The 24,560-nt window shown below is 39.0% G+C and overlaps 1 protein-coding gene across 3 annotated transcripts in view; it reads left to right on the forward strand.

Moving 5' to 3' along the window:
• The first annotated feature begins 215 nt into the window (after nt 1-215).
• The window catches only part of LOC127580461 (tyrosine-protein phosphatase non-receptor type 12-like), a 105,534-nt gene continuing 81,189 nt past the window's right edge, over nt 216-24,560 (forward strand). For 2 of the 3 annotated variants that reach the window (XM_052033961.1, XM_052033959.1), the window contains exon 1: nt 216-558. In XM_052033961.1, the coding sequence (XP_051889921.1) occupies nt 460-558 (99 nt within the window). In that variant the 5' untranslated portion in view covers nt 216-459. The remainder of the gene's footprint in view (nt 559-24,560) is intronic. The other variant, XM_052033960.1, reaches the window with a different exon arrangement.

Here is a 24,560-nt window from a genome sequence, read left to right on the forward strand (position 1 = left end):
CCTGAATATCACCGAAAGAAAATCGAATTACCCACCCCTGTTGAAACAGGAGCCCAGTGTCTTTTCGAGATCTCTGGAGTATTGAGTTGAAAAAAGTTTAGAAACGTAAGGAGAGTGTCAACCAGCTTGTCCAATCGAGAAATAGGATTGGCATGACGTATCGTCATTGGCGGGCGTAGCCATGCTTAGGGTGGACCAATGAGGTGCAGGAGAAGGGGTGGGAGCTTTGGATGTGTGTTGTGGGTGGGGGAAAGAAGAGAGCGGAAAAGAGGAAAGTGGCGACGGACGGAGCCCGAGGGTCGGGAGAGTGGTGCAGAGAATTACTGGTCACTGGGATTGGGTGCAATAGGGACGAGACGAATCATCAATATTCAAAGAAAAATATTTGCCTGAAAGGATGCGAAAGTGGTGAGCGTTTGACCCCGTTTGTTGGTTTCAGTTTTCCAATGTGTTGAGAAGATGGAGCAAAGCGAGATCCTGAGGAAATTCATTGATCGAGTGCTGGCCATGAAAATCCGCGACCAGAATGGGGAGGATAACTTTGCCAACGACTTCATGGTGAGTTGCTGTGCATTTAGTTGTTCGTGTTTTGTGATATTCACTTCTTTCTTTCCTATATACAATGAACTTTCTTCGCATCTCGGGAACGCGGGTTTTTGTGGAGTCGGTTCGTGCGCGGCGTTTCGACGGTGTCTTCTCATCATCCCGTTCTCAGCCACGACCCACCAGGACCATCACTGCCAGCTCCAGGCTGTGCGGCCTAAGCCGCCCCCTCATGGCTCCTCATTCACTTTCTGAAAAATAATCAAAGCCTGCGTTTGTCTCGGGTTCAGTGAGAGAAATGTTTGTTTTTTTTATCGGGTTACAATAATGATTTGGACCGCGTTAAAGCCTTAGGGTTCATCTTGGGTGTAAGCTGCAGGTTTGCATAGCAAAAAAATGTAATGAATTTGTCAGCTGTGAGTCAGAAATGTGGAGAGCTTGCGGATGTTGCGCAAGACACAGGGGCGTTGTGTTCGCTCAAAGTATGCAATGAGTGGTCTTGTGTTGTTCACTTAAATATTTACTAATTTTTTTAAGAGCTTTCCTCGTTTTACGCTATCGGATCTAACAATAGACAGAAGGGAAGTAAACAATTAATTATGTTAATGCTCAGTGATTGTATCAAGGGAAGGACTAATGATTTAACTATATTAGCTGTGTGAAGTGTAGTTTGTGGAGGTTGGCTATTGTATGATTGCAAGAATGTGCCAAACTGTAATAGTACCTTTGGTCGAAGATCTTTCCAGTATTCTGTGTAAAAACTCTCATGAATTATTTCCACTGGTGAAATATTGTAGTGTAGATGATGCTTGTGGACCTGCAGTCCACTATGGTTGGCAACTTATAAGGAGGAAGGAAAAAACATTAAGATCTAATAGGAATTTATTATCAATATAGTAACTGAAGTCGGGCATCTGTAGATCCCAACAGCTATTCAACACCTTGTCAGCACTTTTATAAGTGAATTGATATTTTCCACTACTTAGGCCCTTTAACATAATAAACACTTCAGCTGGCTTTGCAAATGTGTATATAAAAAAAATTGACAGCTCTGTAAGATGTTAGACCAGATAACCTAATGATTGGTAAAGATTAAATTTAAAGGTATATGCAGGGAATTCTGGAGCTTAGGACCAAGATAGCTGAGTACATGGCTGTCATTGGAAAGATGAAGAGTTGTGAAGGAACAAGAAGCAGAATTTGAAATAGGAAATATCTGTGGATTGTATGGCTGGAAATAGTTTGTCATAAGAAGGCATGAGACTAATAATTTGAAAACATGGATATGGCCTTTATATCAAGGGATTTCTGGAATGGGAACTATGTTTAGGTCAGCACTGTATGAAAGTGAAGATTGTCTTCCCTAAAGCCTATTGCATTACTCACTGAGGTTATTACCAAATCTGCACCTTAAGTCCATGCCCCTTGATTCCCTTGGTGTTCAAAAATCTATAATTTCATCTTTGAAAACACTCTGGCCATTCACATCTTTGTGATAGAGTATTTCAAAGATTCACAAATGAGTAAGAGAAATTCTTCGTCTCAATTCCAAGTGGGCAGACTTATCCTACTGTGTCCCATTCAGGATTGTCAACATTACCCTGTTAATCCTTCTCACAGTCTAATTTTATTCAATGGGATACTCTCTAATTCTTCTAAACCCCAGTAATTATTGGCCATTCAGTACCTTGCAACCCAACAGTCAATTTGGTGAGTCTAGACTGCATCCCTCAAAGGCAAATTTTTCCTTGGGTATGGAGATTAAAACTTCCCAAAGTACTCCAGGTGTGACCTTGCTTTAGTGGCACCAAGATTTCCTTAATCTTCATTTCCCTTTGATAAAGCTTAATGTACCATTTGCTTTGCTTGTCATTCTTCCACATTAATTTTGCATGTTTTGTGAACCAGCACACTCAGAACCCTCTGTACACTAACAATTACAAAATTTTCCCCATTTGAAGGATGCTGTTCTCCCTGCTGAAATGCGGATCTGCACATATCCCCATATTAAACTCCATTTGCTACCACTCTTCATACCTGCTTAACTATATTTCCTTTGGAAATATTACCAGATGTCTTTTGAATGTCCACATATAACACATCCATTGATTACCTCTTGTTCACCCTTCCAGTTATAACCTCAAAAAAAACCTGTTTTTTTAAAAATCTCAAATGATTACCCTTTTGCAAAATTGTCTGTCTAATCAATAAAATTTTCTTAGTGATCTGCCACCTTATCCTCAGTTGTGAATTTGAGCATTTTCTTAACAACTTTTGTCAGGCCAACTGTTCTGTAATTGTGTATTCTCTCTTTGCCGCCTTTGTTGAATAGTGTTGTTGTATATGTGACCTTTAAATCCATAGGGACCATTCCACAATTGAGGGAATTTTGGAGGACTGCCAATACACCAAAGTACTGACATTGAATGGAACTTGATGCAAGTTGGGATATGGGCAGGAGGGTTTTGGATGAACTTGAATATGAAAGATGCTAGTTGGAGAGCCAGCCAGGAAAGTATAGGAATAACAAAGATGTGGATTTTGGTGGAAGATGAATGGAAGCAGATGCAGAGGAAGTGTTCTGGAGGTGGGCTTGGTGATAGAGGCTAATGCATTGGAAGCTCTATCCTGATCAAATAGATTGCAAATGATCTTATTCTGTTTTAGACTCTGCCTTAGGAATGAAATCTGTGGCAGAGATTGGTAATAATAATGAGTCTTCCCAATATTTAATTTCTGCAGAGTTCTTCCTTTTCCTCTTCAAATTGATGTAACACTTAATAGAATATTTAAACTCTTATTTACAATTACACATTTTAGTTGAGTCCAAGTTTCCAGAGAATGGTGGCTTGCTGAGGAAATGTTTAAGGGATACTGGATATGAATTATTGACAAGTCGTTGTGAAATGGGGAAAGGGATTTAACAATCACAACTGACCTCAATCCAATAAAGGACCCTGTATAGTGATTAGGATAGATTGTGTTGGATTGATTAATATTTAATGAGCTTTTTCAGTTTTGCACAGGCATCAGGCAGTTGTAACACTGTTTTGCTCTGGCCTATTTAAGTAGAACTGATCTTGGATTGAATCTAAGACTTCTGTTTTTAAATAGTGTCGATACCATGCCATATAATACTGACTATTTAGGTGTTGCATTACTGCTTCTGTTGACCTATGAAAGTTGGTTGAGAAGACATTACCTATTAACTTAAGGTATCTTTAAATTAATGAGTTACAGTTTGAAGCTATGATCGTATTGTGAAATCATCGGTAAAGTTTGAAGGGAAGACTTTTGTTGGAGGGTGAGAGATACCCTGCTTCAGCCTACTCACAATATTGACCACTCCCTGGTCAGAATCAGTATCCATCTGTTTCCATCTCAGGAGGTAGACTGGCCACAAACATCTTTTACAAGCCCACAGACAACCAAAAGTACCTTGACTATATATCCTCTTAACCTGCCTCCTGCAAGGATGTCATTCCCCTTTCCCAGTTTTTTTTTGTCTCCATTGAATTTGTTCAAATGATATGGCCTTTCACTTTGCCTCTGAAATGTTGTCCTTCTTGAAACATGGCTTCCTCCCTGCCATAGTGGATGGAGCTCTCAACCACATTTCCTCTATTTTCTGAACACCTGCTGTCACCTCCTCTCCATTGGGACAGAACAAAGATAGAGTTCCATTGGGACAGAACAAAGGTAGAGTTCCCTTGATACACATCTTCCAGCCAACCAACCTATGTATTCAATGTGTTATTCTTTGCAATTTCCACTATCTCCAACATAATCCCACCATTCATCCTATCTTCCCCTCACTTCCCCTTTCTGCACTTCACAGGGACCACTTACTTCATGACTCCTTGGTCTGCTCTTCCATCCATGCCCACCAATCCTTGTCCCGTGGCACCTTCCAATGCAACCAGAGGCAATGCAACAACTGAGCATTCATCTCTTCCCACTCCACCATCCAGGGGCACAAACAATCATTACAACAGTGATTCACTTGCACTTTTTCTAATCTAGTGTATTTCATTTGGTGTTCACAGTGTGGTTTCCTCTATATTGGAGAAACCAAATGCAGATTGAGCGCTCGCTATGTGGAGCGCTTGCCTCAGTCCACAGTGGTGATGCTGTACTTCCTGTTGCATGCCACTAATTCTCAATCCTACTGTCATTGTGGTCAGCAGTCTCCTTCACTGAAGTCCAACATGAACTAGAAGAACATCATCTTATCTTCTGTCTCATCCCTTTGCAACCCACTGGAATGAAAATTGAATTTTCCAACTTCAGCTGCTCTCTTGCTTATGTCATCTCATTTCTTGAATGTCTTGCTTACAGTCAATACGCTTGCTCCTTGCATCTGATCTGTCTTGACGTATTTCCATGTAGGCTTTAGTCTTGCACCTCACTCCTCCACCTGTCTGTTTGGGAAAACAGTAAACCCTCCATTCTACACCCTAATAATGCCAAATGCTGCTTTACCACCCTATCAACCTTTGCAGCCACTTTCAGGGAGCTATGGACTCGGACCCCAATATCCACCTGTACATTAACACTGTTGAGGATCTTGCCATTAACAATGTACTGTCCCTTTACATTTGATCTCTCAAAGTGCAATACCTCACACTTGCTTGGATTAAACCCCATCTGCCATTTCTCTGCCACTACTTGTGACTAGGTTGTCTTTCCACAGCATTTCTCTTTCGGGTTCAGAAATGGTATCTGTTGGATATAGGGTAACATTTCATTATTCTGTCCTACTCCAGCCTCAGCAAACTTTGAAGGACATCCACCTCCATTTCCCACCTTACCCATTGCTGTAGTTTTGCAGTGGATCATTAATTAGCAGCAAAACTGTATGATTTGTAGTTAATCTTGCAAAATAAGTTTAAAAAAATTAAATATCTAATCTTGAACGTAAGTGGTTTGTGCACCCAGAGGAATAAGTATTTTCAAAAATATTGCAATTACAGACCTGGGAAGCACAAGAAGGCCTTGGTCTTATTAACCCTTTGTATTTTTCTTACATTAATTATTTTAGCTACTAGTTATGTTGCAGAGAGGGATATACAAAATAGCTTTTAAAGAAGGCTAATTTATTGTCATATTTTGTTCATAAATATACTAAATGTTACACTCGGAGCAGAAATGTTGTCTGAAAACGCATGGATTAAGGGTTGTCTAAAGGCTTTTCATATTGAAAATATAGAAACAGACATCCAGGAGGTCATTGAACCCATGATGGCATTTTGTTATAGCAACCCAGATGTTACTTTCAAGAATTTTTCTTCTTGTATTGTTTCCCTTCAGGTAATTGCCTAATTCCAATTTGTAATACAGTAGTGTGGACTGAGGATTGATTAATTAATAAAACATTATATATATATGCAGTACTCCATTTGTGGTTGGACCAGTTTTTGTGAAGAAGAAACATAACTTCCTTCTGTAGCTAATGTTTATAAAGAACAATATTTATTATCCTTTGTATTTACTTTCTTACTGTGTCCTGTCACCTTCAAAGATTTATGCACAAATAATAACCCCAGGTCTCTCTGCTCTTGTATGCCTTTCAGAATTGTAACTTCAATATCTTCTCTAGAACCAGGTCGGGAGGGCTTAGGAAATGCTTCTACGAGCAGAGTGTTAGAAATTTCAGCAGCCAGCTCTTCTGATCTCTGCAGCTTCCTTTACCAAGGTACATAGTAAAAGGTTAATTATTTGAGGTACTATGGGACTACACATTTTTATGGAAGTGGTTCTGGAATGGCTAACCAGAGACAAAGTATGAGAAAGCTGGCTGTGGTAGGTAATTCATGGAATTTGGATGGTTTTGCATCTGAGGTTCCTGAGGGAAGTAAAGATGGAAATTGCAGAGATCCTGGCCATAACTTTATGAGCTTCCTTGGATGTGGGGCTTGAGACAGAAGACTGGAGAACTCCAAATGTTGCACACTTTTTTAAGCGAGGAAATACCCTGCAGGATCAAGTGATCATTTTAGTGACGAAGAAGATGCTGGGCATGATTTAGGCAACATTAATAGACACTTGAATAACTTTTGAATTAAAAGAAAAACTTTATTTCATGCTCAAATAATTTGATTGGTTTTTGAAGAGGGCATATTTAATATGCATTTGGTCTCAAAGAAGGCATTTGGTAAAATGTTATTTTTTGTGAGCAAAATTGAAGCCTGTTGAACAAAAGATACAGTGCCAGTATGGGCAAGAAAGAATTGTGTATTTTCCTTCAGCTTGAGTGGCGTTTTGTTCCCTCAGGGTCAGTCTTGGGATCATAATGATGCAGGTGCACAAATTTTGCAGATGGCATAAAACTTGGAAGCATGAACAGGATAAGGGTAGTGATGGATTTCAAGAGCCTAAATTGGGTAAAATTTAAGTGGCACAAGTTTAAATGAGGGAACATTTTGGGGAACAGCATTCATAGTTTAAAATTATCAATGAAAAGGATGAGTTGCAGTCTCGAATAAAACACTTGATTTGGAAGGGGGCCAGTATTAGTTGTTTGAAAACCATGGATTGAAGCCAAGGTGAAATGGATTGTTGGGCAAGACTGTATTCAAACAATGTACAGTTTTTAAAGTAGAAATGGTTCTGATATAGTCTAAATATGCTTCCACAATGAGATAAAGATAGGGTAAGCAAATGATGAATGAAATTGAGAGCAGGATGAAATAGAACATAAGTGTCTGTGACATGTGAGAATCAGCTTCGATTCTGTAGGAGAGAGTAAAAACAGGAATAGTTATTTAGACTACTTCTGCTCCACCAGTCAGTGAGATTGTGGCTGACCTTTTATCTTGGTGTCACTTCCTTGTATTATCCCTTGATTCCCTTATCTTAAAAAATACTATAAATCTGTCCACAATATTCCCATTATGTTCTCACCAGGGCCAAATATACAGTAAAACCCTGATCATCCACTATCCAACTATTTAGAAATCCTGATGGCTCAGCATCTGGCTCACCAGGTGATTTTGGCTGTGCTCCCTTTCAATTCACTGGGGCCCCAGTTCCTGCGCTCCCCTTAAACTTAAGAGGTTCACTGGAAGTTTATTATGATGCTGTGTAACATCTGAAAATTGAATTAAATGTGGTGGGTTATTATCAGCAATAACATCCAGTAGTCTGGAAAATGTGTTAGTACGGCAGCACTAAAGTCTTGAACATGCTGGATTTTGAGTTTTATTGCAATTGGAGCAGCTGTTTGTTCTCTTATACTCGCATCCTCTTGCAAAATGTCAACATTCTGTTTGTCTTCCTAATTGGTTGATGTACCTGCACGTTAACTTTCATTTATTCACATGCAAGGCATTCAGGGTTCCTCTGAATACCAACACCTTCCACTTTGTCTTTCCACTTTAAAAATGCACTACTTTTCTATTTTATTTCTAACAAACTGGATGATTTAACATTTTTCTATATTATATTCCATTTGCCATGTCCTTGCCCATTAACCTAACTGGAAGCCCCTCTGCATCCTCCATGAAGCCTGCATTGCACCTTGCTTCATCATCATCAGACTTGGATATATTACACACTAGTTGCTATTACCCAGCATTTCCATGCAGTTGGGTTTTATAACTCTCCTTATATTTCTTAGGTTTAATTTACATAACTATTCCCTATATAATTAGGGAGTGTGAAATTATGTAGCTTAACTAAGATTATCGATAAAACACTGAAAATAAATATAAAAAGTGCTGGAGAAACTCAGCAGGTCAGGCAGCATCCATGGAGGGAAATAAACTGTTGACATTTTGGGCTGAGGCCCTTCATCAGGACTGGAAAGGAAGAGGGCAGAAGCCAGAATAAGAAGGTAGGGGGAGAGGTCTTCTGCCCTCTTCCTTTCCAGTCCTGATGAAGGGTTTTGGCCCGATACGTTGACTGTTTACTTCCCTCCTTGGATGCTGCCTGACCTGCTGAGTTTCTCCAGTACTGTGTATTACTGTAGATTTCAGCATCTGCAGAATTTCTTGTGTCTCCTAAAAATAAATATGTATACATTTTAATATAGTTCATTTTAAGTATGTGCTCATGCACAGTGTGTGTAAATTTACTTGACTTCAATGTTGAAGTGCTTCAGAACGCAGTATATTTCTTCTTGAATTTGGTAGAAAAATGCATCTATTGTCCCCATATCTGCCACCTTTAAAAACCCTTGAATACATTGGTGTGCATGTAGCAAGCAGACCTGGAGAAGAGGGCAGAGGGTAAGGTATCCAAGTTTGCTAATGACATGAAAGTAGGTGGGACTGTGTGCTGTGATGAGGGTATGAGGTCTCTACAAGAGGATGGAGATGGGTTGAGTGAGTGGGGTGGAAAAGCCGGCGAATAGCATTCAATGTGGCAAAGTGTGAGGTCATGCACTTTGGTAGAGAAATCAAAAGGCAGATGATTATCCAAGTGAAGAGAGGTTGTAAATGAGAATGCAGAGGGGTCCAGGCATCTTGTGCGTGAGTCGCAAAATGTTAGCAGGCAGGTGCAGCAAGTAGATAGGAGGGTAAAGGGCATATTAGCCTTCACTGAAGAGAGGTTGGAGTTTAGAAACAGAAGTAACGCTCCAATTGTACAGGGTGCTTGTGAGGTCTACCTGGAGTACTATGTGAAGTTTTGTTCACCTTTTTTAAGGAAGGATATACTGGCATTGGAGGCAGTCCAGAAGAGATTCAGTAGGCTTGTCCTGAGATGATAAGGTAGTCCTATCATGAGCTGCTGAAGAAGTTAGATCTGTATTCTTTAGAGATTAGCAGAATGAGGAGTGATCTTATTGAAACATAAGATCATAAGAGGGAATGACAGGGTAGATGTTGAGATGTTTCTATTGCTGGGAGAGTCTCAAAGGACATTATAAATAGGCAGTCATTTAAAAATGAGGTGTGCATCAGTTTCTTTTTGCAGATGGTTATGAATCTCTGGAATTCTCCATCATGGAGGGTTGTGGGGATTAGATTATTGGAGGCATTTAATAAGGTAGATAATTTTTTTGAAAGTTTAGGTAACTGAACTGGCACAGAAGAGGAATTGAGGTTTGGGGCAGATCAGCCATGATATTGAACTATGGGGCAGTCTTTGAGGGCTTGGTGGCCTTTTGGTCCTATTTTGTGTTCTTCTGCAGGTCATCAGGTACTGTGGATTTATTGCATTCCTATTTTAAAAAAAACATTGGGGAAATTAATTCTAATTTCTTTGAACTCCTCATTCACTGTAAACCTGTAGTTCTGTACAATTTCCAGGATGTTTCAGTGTCTTCCATGAAGACAGGCACAATACTTATTCAATTTCTCAGCCATCTCCTTTTTCTCTAATATTTCTTGTATCTCAGTGTGTAAATTACCCACATCAACTTTAGCTAATCTTTTCCTTTCAACATATTTATAGAAGCTCTTGTAATCTGCTTGTGCTATTTGCTAGACCATTCTTGTATTCTGCTTTCACTTTTCACATCAATGCTTTTGTCCTCTTCCATTTTCCAATCCTCACATTTGTTGCTTTTCTCGGCAAAATATATAAGTTGCCACCTTTGGAAATGACTACTGGAAAAGTCATCTACAAAAGGAGGAAAAGTCACCAGGTTTGGGTGGAATGTGTCTTAAATAAAGATTGAAGTTTTGGAGGTACTGGTCATAATCTACCCCACTTCCCAAAGCTAGATCCAGCAGGGCCTCTTCCTTCATTGGATCAGGAAAATGTTGATTAAAAATTTCTCTTGAATACAAGTCAGAAAGTCTTCCGTTTTTCATCTTGATACCATTATTATTCCAGATTGCATTAGCTTAGTTGAGGTCCTCCTTTATCACCATTCCATAGTTCTAGGACTTCCATCATTTCCTTGTTAGTTTGTTCCTTTAGTTTGAGTTCCTAACAGTTGTGTTGGGCAGAGAATTAGAGGGGTCTGTCAAGAAGAGTAAACAGTGACCACTAGAGACCTTGATCTTCATATGGATTGGGAAAACAATTTTTGCATTTGGCTATGGCCAAATTCATGGAATGCATTCAATAGTTTTCTAGATCAGTATGCGAAGCACTGGCTAGGGGCCAGACTATTTGGTATTTAAAATGATGCATGGTTAATGAATAACTTTATGATAAACAACACTTTGAGGATGGGCAGTCCTGATGGAGTTTTTAAGTTTGAGTATGACTTAGTTGAGTTCCCCGCTTTTCTCTTAAATTTGAACAAGCAAGGTAGATGTAAGGATCGAAAGATAGATTTTGCAACTAGATTAAGAGATTTGCCAGTGGATGGAAAAAAGCAGCCATTTCAATAAATAATAATTCATAATGAGTGTGCATTTACAAGGGATTTTTTTAATGCATGGGAAAAATTAACCAAGGTTGGACTATGAACTTAAATATCTATAGATTAAGTGGTTTAAAAAGAAACAAGCCAAAGTATTAGTAAGATTTTGAACTTCAGCAAAGAATGAGCAAGAAATTGAAGTAAGGGGAAAGTGGATTGGGAGTAATCCACCAGAAGGCATTCCTGTGATTACAGCACCACCTTAAAATTATAAAACAAAAGGGAAGAGTATTAAGTGACGAGGGAAAAAATCTGTTAAGTGATGTGTGATTGGAGTTTAGATTGCATTGCTGTAGATGTGGTGGCATTAGGCTCCATTACTGCTTTCAAGAGGGAATTGGATAAATGGTGATTTTGGGGGAAAAGATACGTGGCCACAGAGAAGTGGGGTAGAGGGTGGAACTAGTGAGTTTCTATTGTTAAAGAACTGGCAGGAACATGCTGGGTTTAATGGCCTCCTGTGTTGTAAATTACCCATGTTAATTGGGTGGGTGACAGTCATAGCTGCCAATTCCCTCCTTTTGTGCTCTGCCGTCTCCAGTCAGAGGACATGTGAACAGATGCCTCACTGCGGTGCTGCCGCACTCTTCATCTGCGAAGCATTTTTTCTCCACGTGCAAGGTTCATGGATTAGTAAAGGGTATAGGAAGTGAGGACTGACTCTTGACTACAGTAGTGAAGATAAAGTGAATGCACTTAGTATGGAGGATGCATTGAGTGGACCAGATGTGCAGGGGCCGTATTGGCCATTAATACGCCTTCTAATTGGTTGTTAACATCCTGAAGGCGACTGGGCCATGGACAGCACATTGCAGTGACCCTGCTGCAAAAGGCTTTGGCAGCTTTTCACAGGCAGTAAAGCTTGTGTGATGTTTTACCAGCTGTGAGGCATTTTAACAGTGTGAAGATATCTCTGCTTTTTAGATTTAAACTCCTGAAATTGATGTATAAAGTAAGAAAACTTAACTAAAGCAGATGAAACCATTTTGAACAATTACAAACACTAAATTGAAGCAAAGTGATTAAAAGAAAAAATGTAGTGGAGTCTCATACTGCCCAAGGTCTGATCAGGCACAGGAAATGAATGAAGATCTCTCGGTGTAATGCTGGGGGATTCTAGCAAGTCTGAGATCCTACCATTCTATAATACTCTTATGTGAATAGAACAAAATTAATGACATGGCACCATTCTGTGCTCAGAAGCGCATGAATGGAAGTCAGGAACTTGCAGCTATTCAAATGGCTGAGCAGAGGTGTCAATGAAATTCAGGGAGAATTTGCTCTTGATGCTGTAACTTACAAGGCTTTCATCATGAGATAGAAACTGGATTAATCTCAATGGTTTTTGCTGTCTGCCATTTGGACCGAATGCCCTGGAACTAAGAAGTTTAAGAGTAGACTGTATTAGTAGAGGGATTCATTCTTGTTTCTCTCTGGATGTTGGCTCATTTTAACCACTATGCTACAGTACTCCTGTGACTCTTGTGTCATAGATTTCCAGAATTCTGTTTTTTTTTCTCTCTCTCGTTCTCTCTACCAAAATATATTAACATGCATGTACAAAATTCTCACAGGACTAGACAGATAGTTGGAGCAAGGATGTTTTTTATTGTGTGGCTGCAAGTTCTGGAACCATGGCTATGGGGCAAGATGTGGGACCAAGATGAGAAATTTATTGAGTGATGAATCTGTGGAGTTCTTCACAGGAGGTTGTGGAGGCCAAGTTGTTGAATATAATTAAGAAGGTAGATGGATTTCTGGATGCAAGATATTGAAAGGTACAGGATAAAAGATATGGTATGGAGACTGAGGTCAACTACTATTGTATTGATTGGCAAAGCTGTCTCAAAGGGCTGAATAGCTTATCCCTTCTATTTCTGTTTGTTTATAAACTGAATTTTATTTTCCATGTAAACACCAATTCCACCAACCTATGTCAGCTTTAAAATTGCTATCTATTTGCTATAGTTCCAAAATTTATCTGCAGAAATCAAAATTTTCCCCTGTACCTCAGGTCCAAGCCACTGGAGTTCATCAAAAAAAGTAGTGGTCCTAGTATTGAACCTTGGGGAAACAATTAGATTTCTGATTTTTTTTATACATAAAGAAAATGCTGGAAACACTCAGCAGGTTGGGCAGCATTTATGGAAAGAAGACATTTTGTTGGAACTGGGAAAGAAGAAAAACAAGCTGTTTTTTAAGAGAGCAATACACAAAATGCTTTCTTGTGTCACTTGTTTTTAAGAGAAGTTGGAGGGAGTGGTAAATAGGGCAAAAGGAATATCTGTGATGACGTGAGGCCAATGTTGACATGGGGATAAGTGTGGTCAGTGGGTTAATGGTGACAATTAGAGTAATAAAACATTGTGAAATGCAGGTCAAGATGCCTTAATGGAATAAGGAAAAACTGAGCCAATTCAGAATTCAGTCTGGAAAGCTGCCACATTCCCAGACAGATGAGGTGCTGTTCCTCAAGCTTGTGTTGGGCCTTTGTTATAATAATGAAGGGGGCTGTAGACGGGTCAGAGTGGGTTTGGAATGGAGAAAAGTATCAGTGCAGAAAACTGAGGGTCATCCATGAAGATTGAATGCAAGTGCTCTGTAAAGCTCCATTTGGCTTCTCTAATAGAAGGAATCACATTGTGAATATCAAATGCAGTTGTCGTCGTGGCTATCCCTCAGTCAAGGCTGATGGTCTTCGTTCCATTGATCTATTTAAAGTAGCCCACAGAGTGAAGACACCTGTGTGTGTGTATTTGTTTAACGTGTACTTGATGTTGCACTACAAAAAGCACACGATACTTCACAAATCAACCGATTCCAATGGTATGGAAACCATGACGATTGGAGCTGATTAGTTGCAGCCTTCATCCGCCTTCACAGCCGTTGAGTTCGAAGTAACTTTGTCTGCCTGTTCCACCGTTGAGTTCGTGGTTGGATTGTTCTTTGTCAGAGACCTCACCCTCGACCTTACCACCATGGGTGACCCTAACAGGAGCATCTTCCCCATATGCAGTATACTAGTTTGGAAGAAGTGTCACTGAGTGAACCTGGTTTGGTGTTTGGTCCTTGGATGGTGGGAAGGGAAGAAGTGAAAGGATAGATACTGCACCTCCTGCAGTTGAGGGGGAAACATTCATAGGATGATGAATGGTTGGTGGGGACAGAACAGCAGACCACTGAGTTGGGAAGGAAGTGATTCCTTTGAAATGCTGAAAGCGGAAGGCTAAATGTGTTCGAAAGTGGAATCTTGTGGAAGTTGAGACCCAGGGAATGCTATTCATGCCCTGTCCAGGAGAAGAACGCGTGAGAGCAGAGATGTGGGAAATATGGTATGTAGCAGAGGATGCAGTGATAAGGTATGTAGCAGAGGATGCAGTGATAAGGTATTCATGAAAATGGGTTTCAAAGAAGATATCTAGAGTTGGCTTTCGTGGATGGTGCTGGAATAAAGGGTGGCAATATTGCTGTGTGGTCCAACCAGATCTTGTAATGAATTACTAAACCAATCTTTGTTGTATGTATTTGAGTCTTCACCCTGTCACTTGAGGATAGGTAAAGGAAAGAAGTGGGGGGAATAAAAGTGCAATTTGATAAAATACTTAACTGGTGGAATAAGTGGACATCGTGAATGCATAGCCTTGAAGAGACCCGGCCAATTTTTATCACACATTGTGACTTTGGGCTGAACCATGTAGATGAATAGCTGGTAGATCTGTCGAACTGCTGATGAGCTGCAGTGTTCTCATCAGCACACTTCTTATTTGCTTACCTGTACATTGCAGTATGGAATGTATTGGAAGTCAGATGAGAACGTATCCAGTCTTGCAGTCAGTCACTGGACTTGCAAGCTGAGCTAAAGGGCTGGATTGATTTTTGTCTTGTCTAGCATGACTCCTGTCAATTGAAAGGGGCTGTGGATCCTCATTTTAAAAAGTAAGCAGTTTGTTTTATTTTCAGCTTCATGAGTATTAATGTAATTAACTGATCACTAGAGACATTTGGAAATGGTGAAAAGGCCTTCTAACAGTAAAGATTGTCAGAGGGATACTAGTTTGGTTGGTGGGCAGGGCCTGGCACCTAGTCATGGCTCTTTCTACCTTGTGAAAGGGCTGTAGCAGGGAGGCCTCCATCACTGAGTTGTGTTAAGTCGTGATATAGAAGAAGTGGGTAGTAATATAGAATTATTTTGCATTGAAATTGTGAATAGCAGGGGAAAGAAGACATGGGTGGAAGGAATCTTAATAGACCCCTAAAATATGAACTCTCAATAGGGTGGAACACATCGGGAAATATCTAGGGTATGTTCCAATAGAACTGCAATTGTCGTGGGAGATTTTAACCTACTTATCGATTGGACATATGAAACTGGCAATGGCATGTAGAAGAAGAATGTTAGGAATTGCTGCTTAAAACAATCTTATGAAATCAACGTATGTGGGAGCAGGCTATTTTAGATTAAGTTCTGAGTAAAGAGGAAGGATTAATGAGATCCCATGGTTAAATATCCACCAGCCATAAGGCAGTGACTGCAGTATGATAGAATCCCAATTGCAGTTTGAGGGTAAACACCATGGGATAAATCCCATTCTCTTCAACTTAAATAAGAGCAATTATAATGGTGTGAAGGTGGAGTTGTCTAAAGTGGACTGGGAAAATAAGCTAAGTAGGTGAACAGTGGCAGATGTTCTAATAGCTGATCCATAACACTCAGCAGGAATTGATCCCAATTAGAAAGAAGGCTTCCGTGAGAAATGCACAACCTATGGTCAACAGAAGAGGCAAACGTGATGTTGAATTGAAAAGCAAGGCATAGAAAGTGGTAGGCCAGAGGACTGGGGAATTTGTGGGATCCCACAGTGAAAGACCATAAAGCTCATAAGAAGGGAGAAAATTGATTCTGAGAGAAAACGTGTATTATATCAAAACAGATTTTATGGATGTATAAATAAGGAGAAATTGTGTAAGGTAGGAATGGGACCTCCTAGAGAATGAGGTTGGTTGATTAATAACAAAACAAAATGTCAGATGTTAAATTTTTTTTTGCATCAGTTTCCAATGTGCAGGACACTGCAAATATTCCAAAGGTAATAAATGGGTTAATTTTAAATAACAAAGGAATATAAAAATTCCAATCACAAGGGAATAAATGAGCAAAGCTCAGGGCTGGAGGCAGACAAATTGCTGGGACTTGATGATCTGCTCCCAAAGGTTTTTAAAGAAGTGGCTGCAGAGATAGTGGATCATTGTTTGAAGTTTTTCAAAAAATCACTAAATTCCAGGAGGGTACCAGAAGATAGGAAAAACAACTAATGTGATTCCCTTTTCCACAAAAGGAGGAAGACAAGAGGCAGGGAAGTATAGGCCAGTTAGTTTAACATCTGTTGTTGAGAAGATGCTGAAGTCAATAATTAAAGGAAATAAATCATTTAGGAAAGCTGAAAATAATCAAAACCTGGCCAAAAATGGTTTCATGAAAGGTAATTTATGTTTGACAAATGTGCATGCATTCTTTGAGTATGTGGCAGGGAGAGTTCATGGAGAGGAACCTGTAGATGCAGTATATTTAGATTTTTAAAAGGCATTTGACAAGGTGCCACAGAAGAGGCTGGTGCATTGATTAAGAGCCCCAGGTATTAGAGAAAGTATATTAGCATGGATTGAAAACTGGCTGTCACATAGAAGACAGTTAGAATGAATGGCTCCTTTTCAGGCTGAAGGGATGTAACCAATGGAGTACCCCAAAGATTGGTTCCTCCCCCTCAGCTGTTTACAATTTGCATTAATGACGTGAGGAGGGAACAAAACATAGTTGCCAGGTTTGCAGATGATATGAAGAGGTAAAGGGTATGTTGTGTTAGGTGACATTGTGATTCTGGAACAGGATATAAATTGAGTGAGTGAAAAACCTGGCAAATGGAATTTAATGTGGGGTTGATGTCAGGTGATTATTGTCCAAATAGGAGAGACTGCAATGAGTGAAGTTGAGAGGGGTCTAGGTGTTCTCGTGCATGAAAGTTAGCAGGCAGGTCAAATGAGTAGTTAAGAAGGCAAAAGGCATGTTGGCCTTTATTGTGAAGGGGTTGGAGTTTAAGAATAGGGAAGTTTTGTTAGAGTTATACGGGATGTTAGTGAGGCACACCTGGAATTCAGTTCAGTTTTGGTCCTTTAAACCTAAAGAAAATATACAGGGGTCTCGGATTGCATAAAGGTTCCATTCCTGAGACAGTCCGTGAACCAAATTTCAACTGAACAAACAATTTCCTTAAATCATAATGTGAAATCTTTAGCCACAACAGCCCTTGGTAACTGATTTGCCAAGAGTAGACTAGGGAAGGTCAGAATGGGGAGTTGTTACCAACTGATTAACTTTGACAAATATTCACCTGAATGCAGCCCAGGTGGAGTGATGGGAGCTGATCTGCTAATCAGTGAGAAAGTTATTGGTAGTTTAATAAAAGAAAATGTCCACTAATGAAAGTGGCTCTGGGTTTGTAATGTTTGATCTTGCCTGAAGGAGAGTTTGGGGAAGGTATTGACTTTTCTATGAGTAATCTCTGCATTTTTTCCTGGTGAAAAGATTCAAGTACTATACCTGGTCTTGGAGAAAGTGTGTAAAAGTCAAATTTAAATGTCAGCAAGTCAGGCTTCCAAATCCCTGGGACTCCCTATAGTAGCATTGGAAGGCAGGTCCAAAGGGCATTTACCAGGCTAATTTCTGGGATGTAACAGTTTATCAGGAGAGGCTGGACAGTCTGGGTCTGTATTCCTTGGAGTTTAGAAGAATGAGGAGTGACTTTATTCACATATGAGATCCATAGGGTGCTAGACAAGGTAGTTGTTGATGTTCTCATTAGTAGGAGAGTCATGAACGAGAGGACATTGTTGCACAATATGCAGCTGGTGGTTTAAAACTGAAGTTGTGCAGAAAGTCCTCCTTTCAGAGGGTAGTGAATCTCTGGAATTCTCTGCCCCTGAAGATTGTGGAGGCCAGATCATTAGAAATGTATTTAAGGTGAGGGTTTAGAAATATTTGAAAGATTGAGGACTTGCACATTATGGGGAACTGATGTAGAAGAGAAGTTGAGACCTGCATAGATCAACCATGATTGTATTAAAAGTGACAGGGCAGGCTTGCAGTGCCTGGTGACCTACTCTTGCTTCTATTTTCTTGTGTTCTTATTGGTACCTGTAGGGCCACAGAGTCTGGCATTATGAAGGTGACTACGAGGCAATGGCTAGAAACAGCATGATCTGGTTTATAAATATTTGGTGTATTCCAAGAGTTTGAACTCCATTTTTAGTTTGGTATTTAATGTTGGACTTGTTGCATTGATGTCAATAGTATGTCCTGGCTATGCCTTTTCATCACTTCAAAACAAAAAGCTCATTACAATTTTTACCTATTCGGTTTGCATTTCACAGAAAATACCAAACAAAATTGTTCAAATTTAACAAAAAAATACTCTGTTACTTTATAATTATTTCAACAACTTCAGTTCAAAAAGCAGATGAAGGAAATTGTTGTTATAAAGTGAGAGACAAGAATATTGCAAGTTTTAATTATTTACCAGTGGCTCTTTTAAAATTACCATGTAGCATATCCATTGTAGTTGAAGCACCACCTTTCTAAATCACGTGGCTTAAAAGGAAGTGCTCAAAGATTTAAATTGCCTGAATAATATTTAACTCATCTGAATAAAAAGACATACGGGTTAGGAAGTTGTGAGCATGCTATGTCAGCACTGGAAGTGTGGTGACACTTGTGGGCTGCCCCTAGAACACTCCAACACAAAAAGATGCATTTTGCTATGTTTCGATGTACATGGGACTAAAGAGATCTTATAACAAATATCTATTACAATTGTCTAAAATGCAGTTTCTCATACATTCACTTTGCATGAATCCATATATGCCATGGTCATTCTGGGAATGCATTCATAAAAAGAAAATATACCAGGATATTTTTGGTTTCTTCTGGTTTCAGTAGTTTTACCTCCGAGTCATTTCTCTTTGCAGGTTACACAGGGCAAAGGCAATCAGTCTGCAGACCATGTGTATCTATGTCTCTGTATTTTACAATTGTTGTTGTTACATGATAATGGGAGGCAGAACTGTTCCATGTCTTCTGTAGTATACTTGTATTAAACAATGAGTTATGTCCAGGGCATGAGAATTTGAGTAGCTTTTGTTCAGTAGAATTCTCTTGCTCTGTTTTGCCATGTGGGAGGCACCTAGTAGTGGGGAGTCAGGTTGGGATATTAAGGGATGGATAAACTACTTTGCATGTAGACAAAGTTTAAAAATGCATTCAACAACGGCATATTCTAGATGCAGAATTGTATGAACAGTTGAGATACCTGCACATTTCTTAAACAATTTATTGTTGCTGCAAGTGGAATGTATACTTTTAGTTTATCTGGTTAATTTTCAATGACCTGCTTTGGCCTGAGACTAGGAGTGAGAATAGAATGGACCTTGGGGTGGGGCGAGAATAATTCAAGTTTAGCTGGAGGAATTTGTGGCTCAGCATGTTTGGATATTGGACATGAGTTTATGCACAGGCAGTGGAGAAAGATAATTGCTGAAGGACTTGCTAATCAATCTCCTTCAGCTGTCCACTGACTGGCCGTCCTTCCTTCCATTCAGTATCACCTGAGTAAAGGTAGGCTAATTTAAATAGTCTCAACACCACACTCTTCTGGGTTTGAGATCGTCACTAGGAACTGGCTAACAATGACGTGGTGAAAGTATTATTGAAGAAAGTTGTTAAAGTTATCTTCAGATGAATAGGTGTAGGTGAAGGTTGTGTTGTTTAACATTTAAGTGGCGTATGCTCTTAATTGTGGGACCTTCTTGAGAAGGAAATCAAAGTATTATTTGTCAAACATTTGATGTCTGCAGGGGGTAAAATCTAACTGTGCACTTGAGTGTTCATTTCTCTGAACTGGTGCAGACTGAACCTAAAATTTCTTTCAAGTTTTGAACCTTCCAAAATACTAGGGGGAAGGTTAAATGATTTAAATTATTCATAGGAATTGTACTAGAAATAATTGTGAATAATCTTTTCTTGTGTTGTGATCTTGTTTTAGGTAAAATCATGTTGAGTGTTAAGAAGTTTTATTTGCCTTTGGTTGATACCTATTGGCCCAGATTCTGTGGTTATAATGACAGCAGATCTACTAGTATTGCCAATACTTCTCTCTGACTGAATTTGGGGATTCTCATTCATCTACAATTTAATGTGAAAATGCCAAAGCTGCTGTCAGTGATCTAGGATACATGATGCACTGTTTTCAGTCTAATCCAACTTAATTTGACTTGCCTTGAGCTAGCATAAATTTAAGTTTACAAACTAATTCCACAATAAAGTACCCAAAAAAATCTTGCATGATTACAGGGTCTTAAGTTGTAATGGCATTCTAAACCATAATAACTGATTGGTTTAACAGAATACTTTTGTATAAATTTTGCTACTTTCTTGCATGGGCATTTCAAAAATGAAAGATTTTAAAATAAAACTTGGGTTAATTAGGAATTTCAAGTTGCTTTTAACCAGGCTCAGCCCATCTCTCTGGTCATCTGCTGACATTACTGTCTGTATTTTTACTTCTGGACTTGACATCTTCAGCGGTTCTCATGGTGAACCTACCACCATATAATCTCTGTAAACATTATGTGGACATTTGCCACTTCTGGAACAGACTGATATCTGACAATGACGGAGTCAGAGGAGTCAATAATATTTTAATGAGCCGCATTCCCTTTACAGGAATGTTAACAAAATAAAATTCACATACGAGCATAACAAAATGACAGGTGACTAGATTCCATAAATTCTGTTGCTTAACATACCAAAACCCAACATCCTCCGTTCCCACCCACTCACTCATTATCCCTTTGCTCACTGATCAATGTTGGTTCCAGATCCACTATAGCTTTTATTTTAAAACAACTTTTTTCCCTCAATCTCCATGTGGCCTCAGCATTTACAATTTCTGTGACATTCTCGAAATTTTTTGAGAAAGCTTTACACTTATAATGAGCCAGAGGCCAGGATTCTTTAAGCTATGGTATTCCATCCCATACCTGCTCTACCTTTTTCCTGTTTAAAGCTTCCACTTAAACCTAGCATTTCAATCATGCTTTGGGCATTTGTTCTAAGAGCCAAATTGTTTTAAAATGTATCCTTGAAAAGAATTGTAGCATTAAGATACATTAATAGTGTTACATTGTGCATGTTTAATGTGAGCTATTTACACTATTCAAGAAATGAAGAATCTCACTTTGGGTTAGGAGTTAGGACACTACCCAATTAACACTGAATTTCTAGTCCAACCATCCTTTTGATAGCCCATTGTGTTTGGTGTCTTTTTACTGTTGTGCATTCATCTTGTTTTTCTCTTTAAGTATCTCCTGGGAATCTTGGTTCCTATCCAGAGCTCTAAAATTCTTGTGCCACCCCCGCTCTTCCAAAGCTGTTTCCTTTCTTGAATTCAGTACTTTTTGTCAATTTTTGTGGACTCTACTCAGTGCTAATAACCCAAGGAAACAGTACCAAAACCTGGTGGAATGGTCTTTGTACTTGATGGTGTTGGCAAAACAGATTAAAGCCTATGTTTGCTCTACAAAAAGGCAAGCATAACTGTGCATCTTTAACAGGTGATGAATTAGCTAATCTAATTGGTAACAAATTTACTATCTTCAGTAAGTGCTCATATACAGTATCATTTTGTAACCCTAAATGTGCATATTAAAACATAAGTTAGCTGCATCCCATCACTTTATTCTGGAATATAATTCCATACCTAATTCCTTTCAAAAATTGGGTTACACTTGGAAATATCAGTGTTTATGTGAAGTACATAGATAAGTAAGGAGTGAGGATTATAAGGGGATGGTATTTGTAAGTGGTGCAAAATATGGGGATTTCTGGATGTTTTGGAGCACTCCTCTTTTTCTTCACCCCCCCCCCCCCCCAAGTAAATGACTAACAGTCATAGGAAGTTGGTTGCTATTTTTGGGTGTATCCTTTGTGAATAATTGAATTAACTCCTTGTATCAGAGAGATTACAGCACCAAACCATATGAGCCTCAGTGCCAAAAAAAATGCATTCAAATTCAAGGTGACTTTTCCTATCTCGTTTTGTGCTATTTAGGTGGAAATTCTTAAAATCACCAAATTCCATGTGTTGTAGCTACTATTGCAATAACATGGTTGTGAGGCTTAATACTGATCAAAAATAATGCTATTGTATTATTGCAGTGATAAATTGGAAATGTTTGATAACAGCTACTTCTATCAAAAATAACGTTAAAATGACTCTTCAACAGCATTTAACTCTACCTTAGTTACGTGATATTATTTGAAACAGGAAAAAGTCATTAAGTCTTTCAAATTTTGTGTTTGTGTGAATAAAATAAGCTTTCTGAAACTCCTTGTTAGCAACATATGCCTTAGGATTTTTGCAATTCATTCAGATTTATGGCAGAGAACTATAACTATGGACAATTTACTCAGATAAATGTAATTGCATGTCTTTCAGGTGCAAGTCTCTGGGAGAAGTATTGCTGCACTGCACCTTGTGGGGAAGCAGCATCTCTGAAAGCTACTTCTGAATTTCAGTGTTAAAATAGAGGCTGTTAACTGCACTGATATTATACATGCTGAATCTGGCCAATGCCTCTTATGAACATAAATCTCCTCCACCTTTATAGTTGGCAATCTATTTGGTCAAGTGGTGGAGTTGTTGAATGAAGTGAAGAATATGTTTACCATGAGTTCAATAGTATCATTGGATGTGATGTGGAATGAGAAGTGTACTTCAACATTTGTTCATGTTAAGGTACTTCCTTTCCACCACACAAGTTTTTATTACATGATGACTACTTAAAGCATGTGAAAACAATATTTATTTTTCTTGATATAGCCTTGCTGCTTTATCATAAACATTGCATAAATAATAGTTTAAAGGAAATTGTGTTGTGGTCATAAGAGATAATGTGTCAGAATGTGGGGGATGTTGAGAGAGATAAAAAGGATATTTCTTTTGTCTAAACAACTGTCATTTAAATGAATATTTAAAATAGCAATGAACAGTTGACCTTGTAAGCTGATTTATTTTTGGGAAGTGAAGTCCTATATTCATTACAAACTGTTAATTTTTAATTAGCACTTTTTGATTCTTGTCATGTCTTTGCAAAGTATGCATGCTTTAATTTATTGCAGTAAACTAAGTGTTTCATATATTCTTTGCCCTCTTGAGTTGTCCACATTAAGGTGGTAGTTGTTACTACACCAGTAGTCCAGGGCCCTGGAGCATTCCAGTGACTTGAGTCTAAATTCTACCTTGGCTGCTGTGGAATTTAAATTCAGTTAATAATCTGGTAATTGCTTCAATGTTGGGTGGGCTGGGATGGAAAGGGTTTGGAGGCAAAGGTGCCCTTTTCACAGTGGATTGATTAATAGACACTTCTATGTCTGTAATAATTGGGAATATAGTCTTGTGCTCTACAGTCACCTGATCAACTGTCTAGAATAGATAAATGTAGAGTCATCAAACAGTTCAATGGCATGTCTTATTTTCTACAACACCACCTGCCATTACCCCAGGGAGTGGTATGTTTGAAGATTCTGTGAAATGTGATTTGCTCCTGTGTAGTACCTAAAATTGCCCCTCAGATTCTTCTGCAGGTGATGGTTGTGAGGATTTGCTTCCAAACCTGCCAGTGCTCCTTCTCTACCATGACATTCCTGTTTTCTTTATTTCTGTTATCATTTGAACAGGAGTTGGGCCTATAAATAATGGTGTAAAGATATGTTTGTACTGTGGGAGAGTGGAGGGGGGGTTGTTACTTTGCAATGAGCTCTTATGTTGAACTGATATTTACATCAAAGCAAGTAACATGGCATAGGTTATCCACATAAGCATTAGACTAGTAAGAGAGCAAAATATTTTAATGCTTTACACTTCCCAAGTGCCTTCAATTCTTTCTCCCTCATCCACCTTTCCAAAATAATTTTGGAAATTTCAAGCTTGTGCAAGGGTGCTGGAAGTGCATTTCACATTTTCTCTTCTTGAAATATTTCCTTCCACTTTTCTAAACCTCTTGCACTTAATTTAGTATCTTTAGTCAACTGTTCATAATAATGAAAGAACTACAGATTTGTATTTTCATGCTACCCTTCATGTCACTTTCAGGACATGCAAATACTTCCTACCTAATGTAGGACTTTTTGAAGTGTAGTTACTGTTCTCTCACAGGAAATGGAGTGGCCAATTTTTACATAGCAACCTCCAACTAACAATAGCAGTTTGCATAACACTTTATAGCACCAGCGACCCGGGTTCAATTCTGGCCACTGTCTGTAAAGTGTTTGTATGTTCTCCCAGCGTCTGCGTGGGTTTCCTCCGGGTGCTCCAGTTTCCTCCCACTTTCCAAAAGATGTACAAAGATGTACAGGTTGGGAAGTTGTGGACATGCTATGTTGGCGCTGGAAACATGGTGACACTTGGCGGGCTGCCTCCAGAACACTACACAAAAAAAATATGCATTTCACTGTGTTTTGATGTACATGTGATTAATAAAGATATCTAATCATATAAACTGTTCTAGAAATGTGAGTGAAAGAATATTGACCAGGGCATGGGGGTTGTGTGTTGGGGGGGGGGGAGGGAGTGGGGGGAAATTCCAGTTG

This window comes from Pristis pectinata, chromosome 19 (genome assembly GCF_009764475.1).
Source record: "Pristis pectinata isolate sPriPec2 chromosome 19, sPriPec2.1.pri, whole genome shotgun sequence".
NCBI lineage: Eukaryota > Metazoa > Chordata > Chondrichthyes > Rhinopristiformes > Pristidae > Pristis > Pristis pectinata.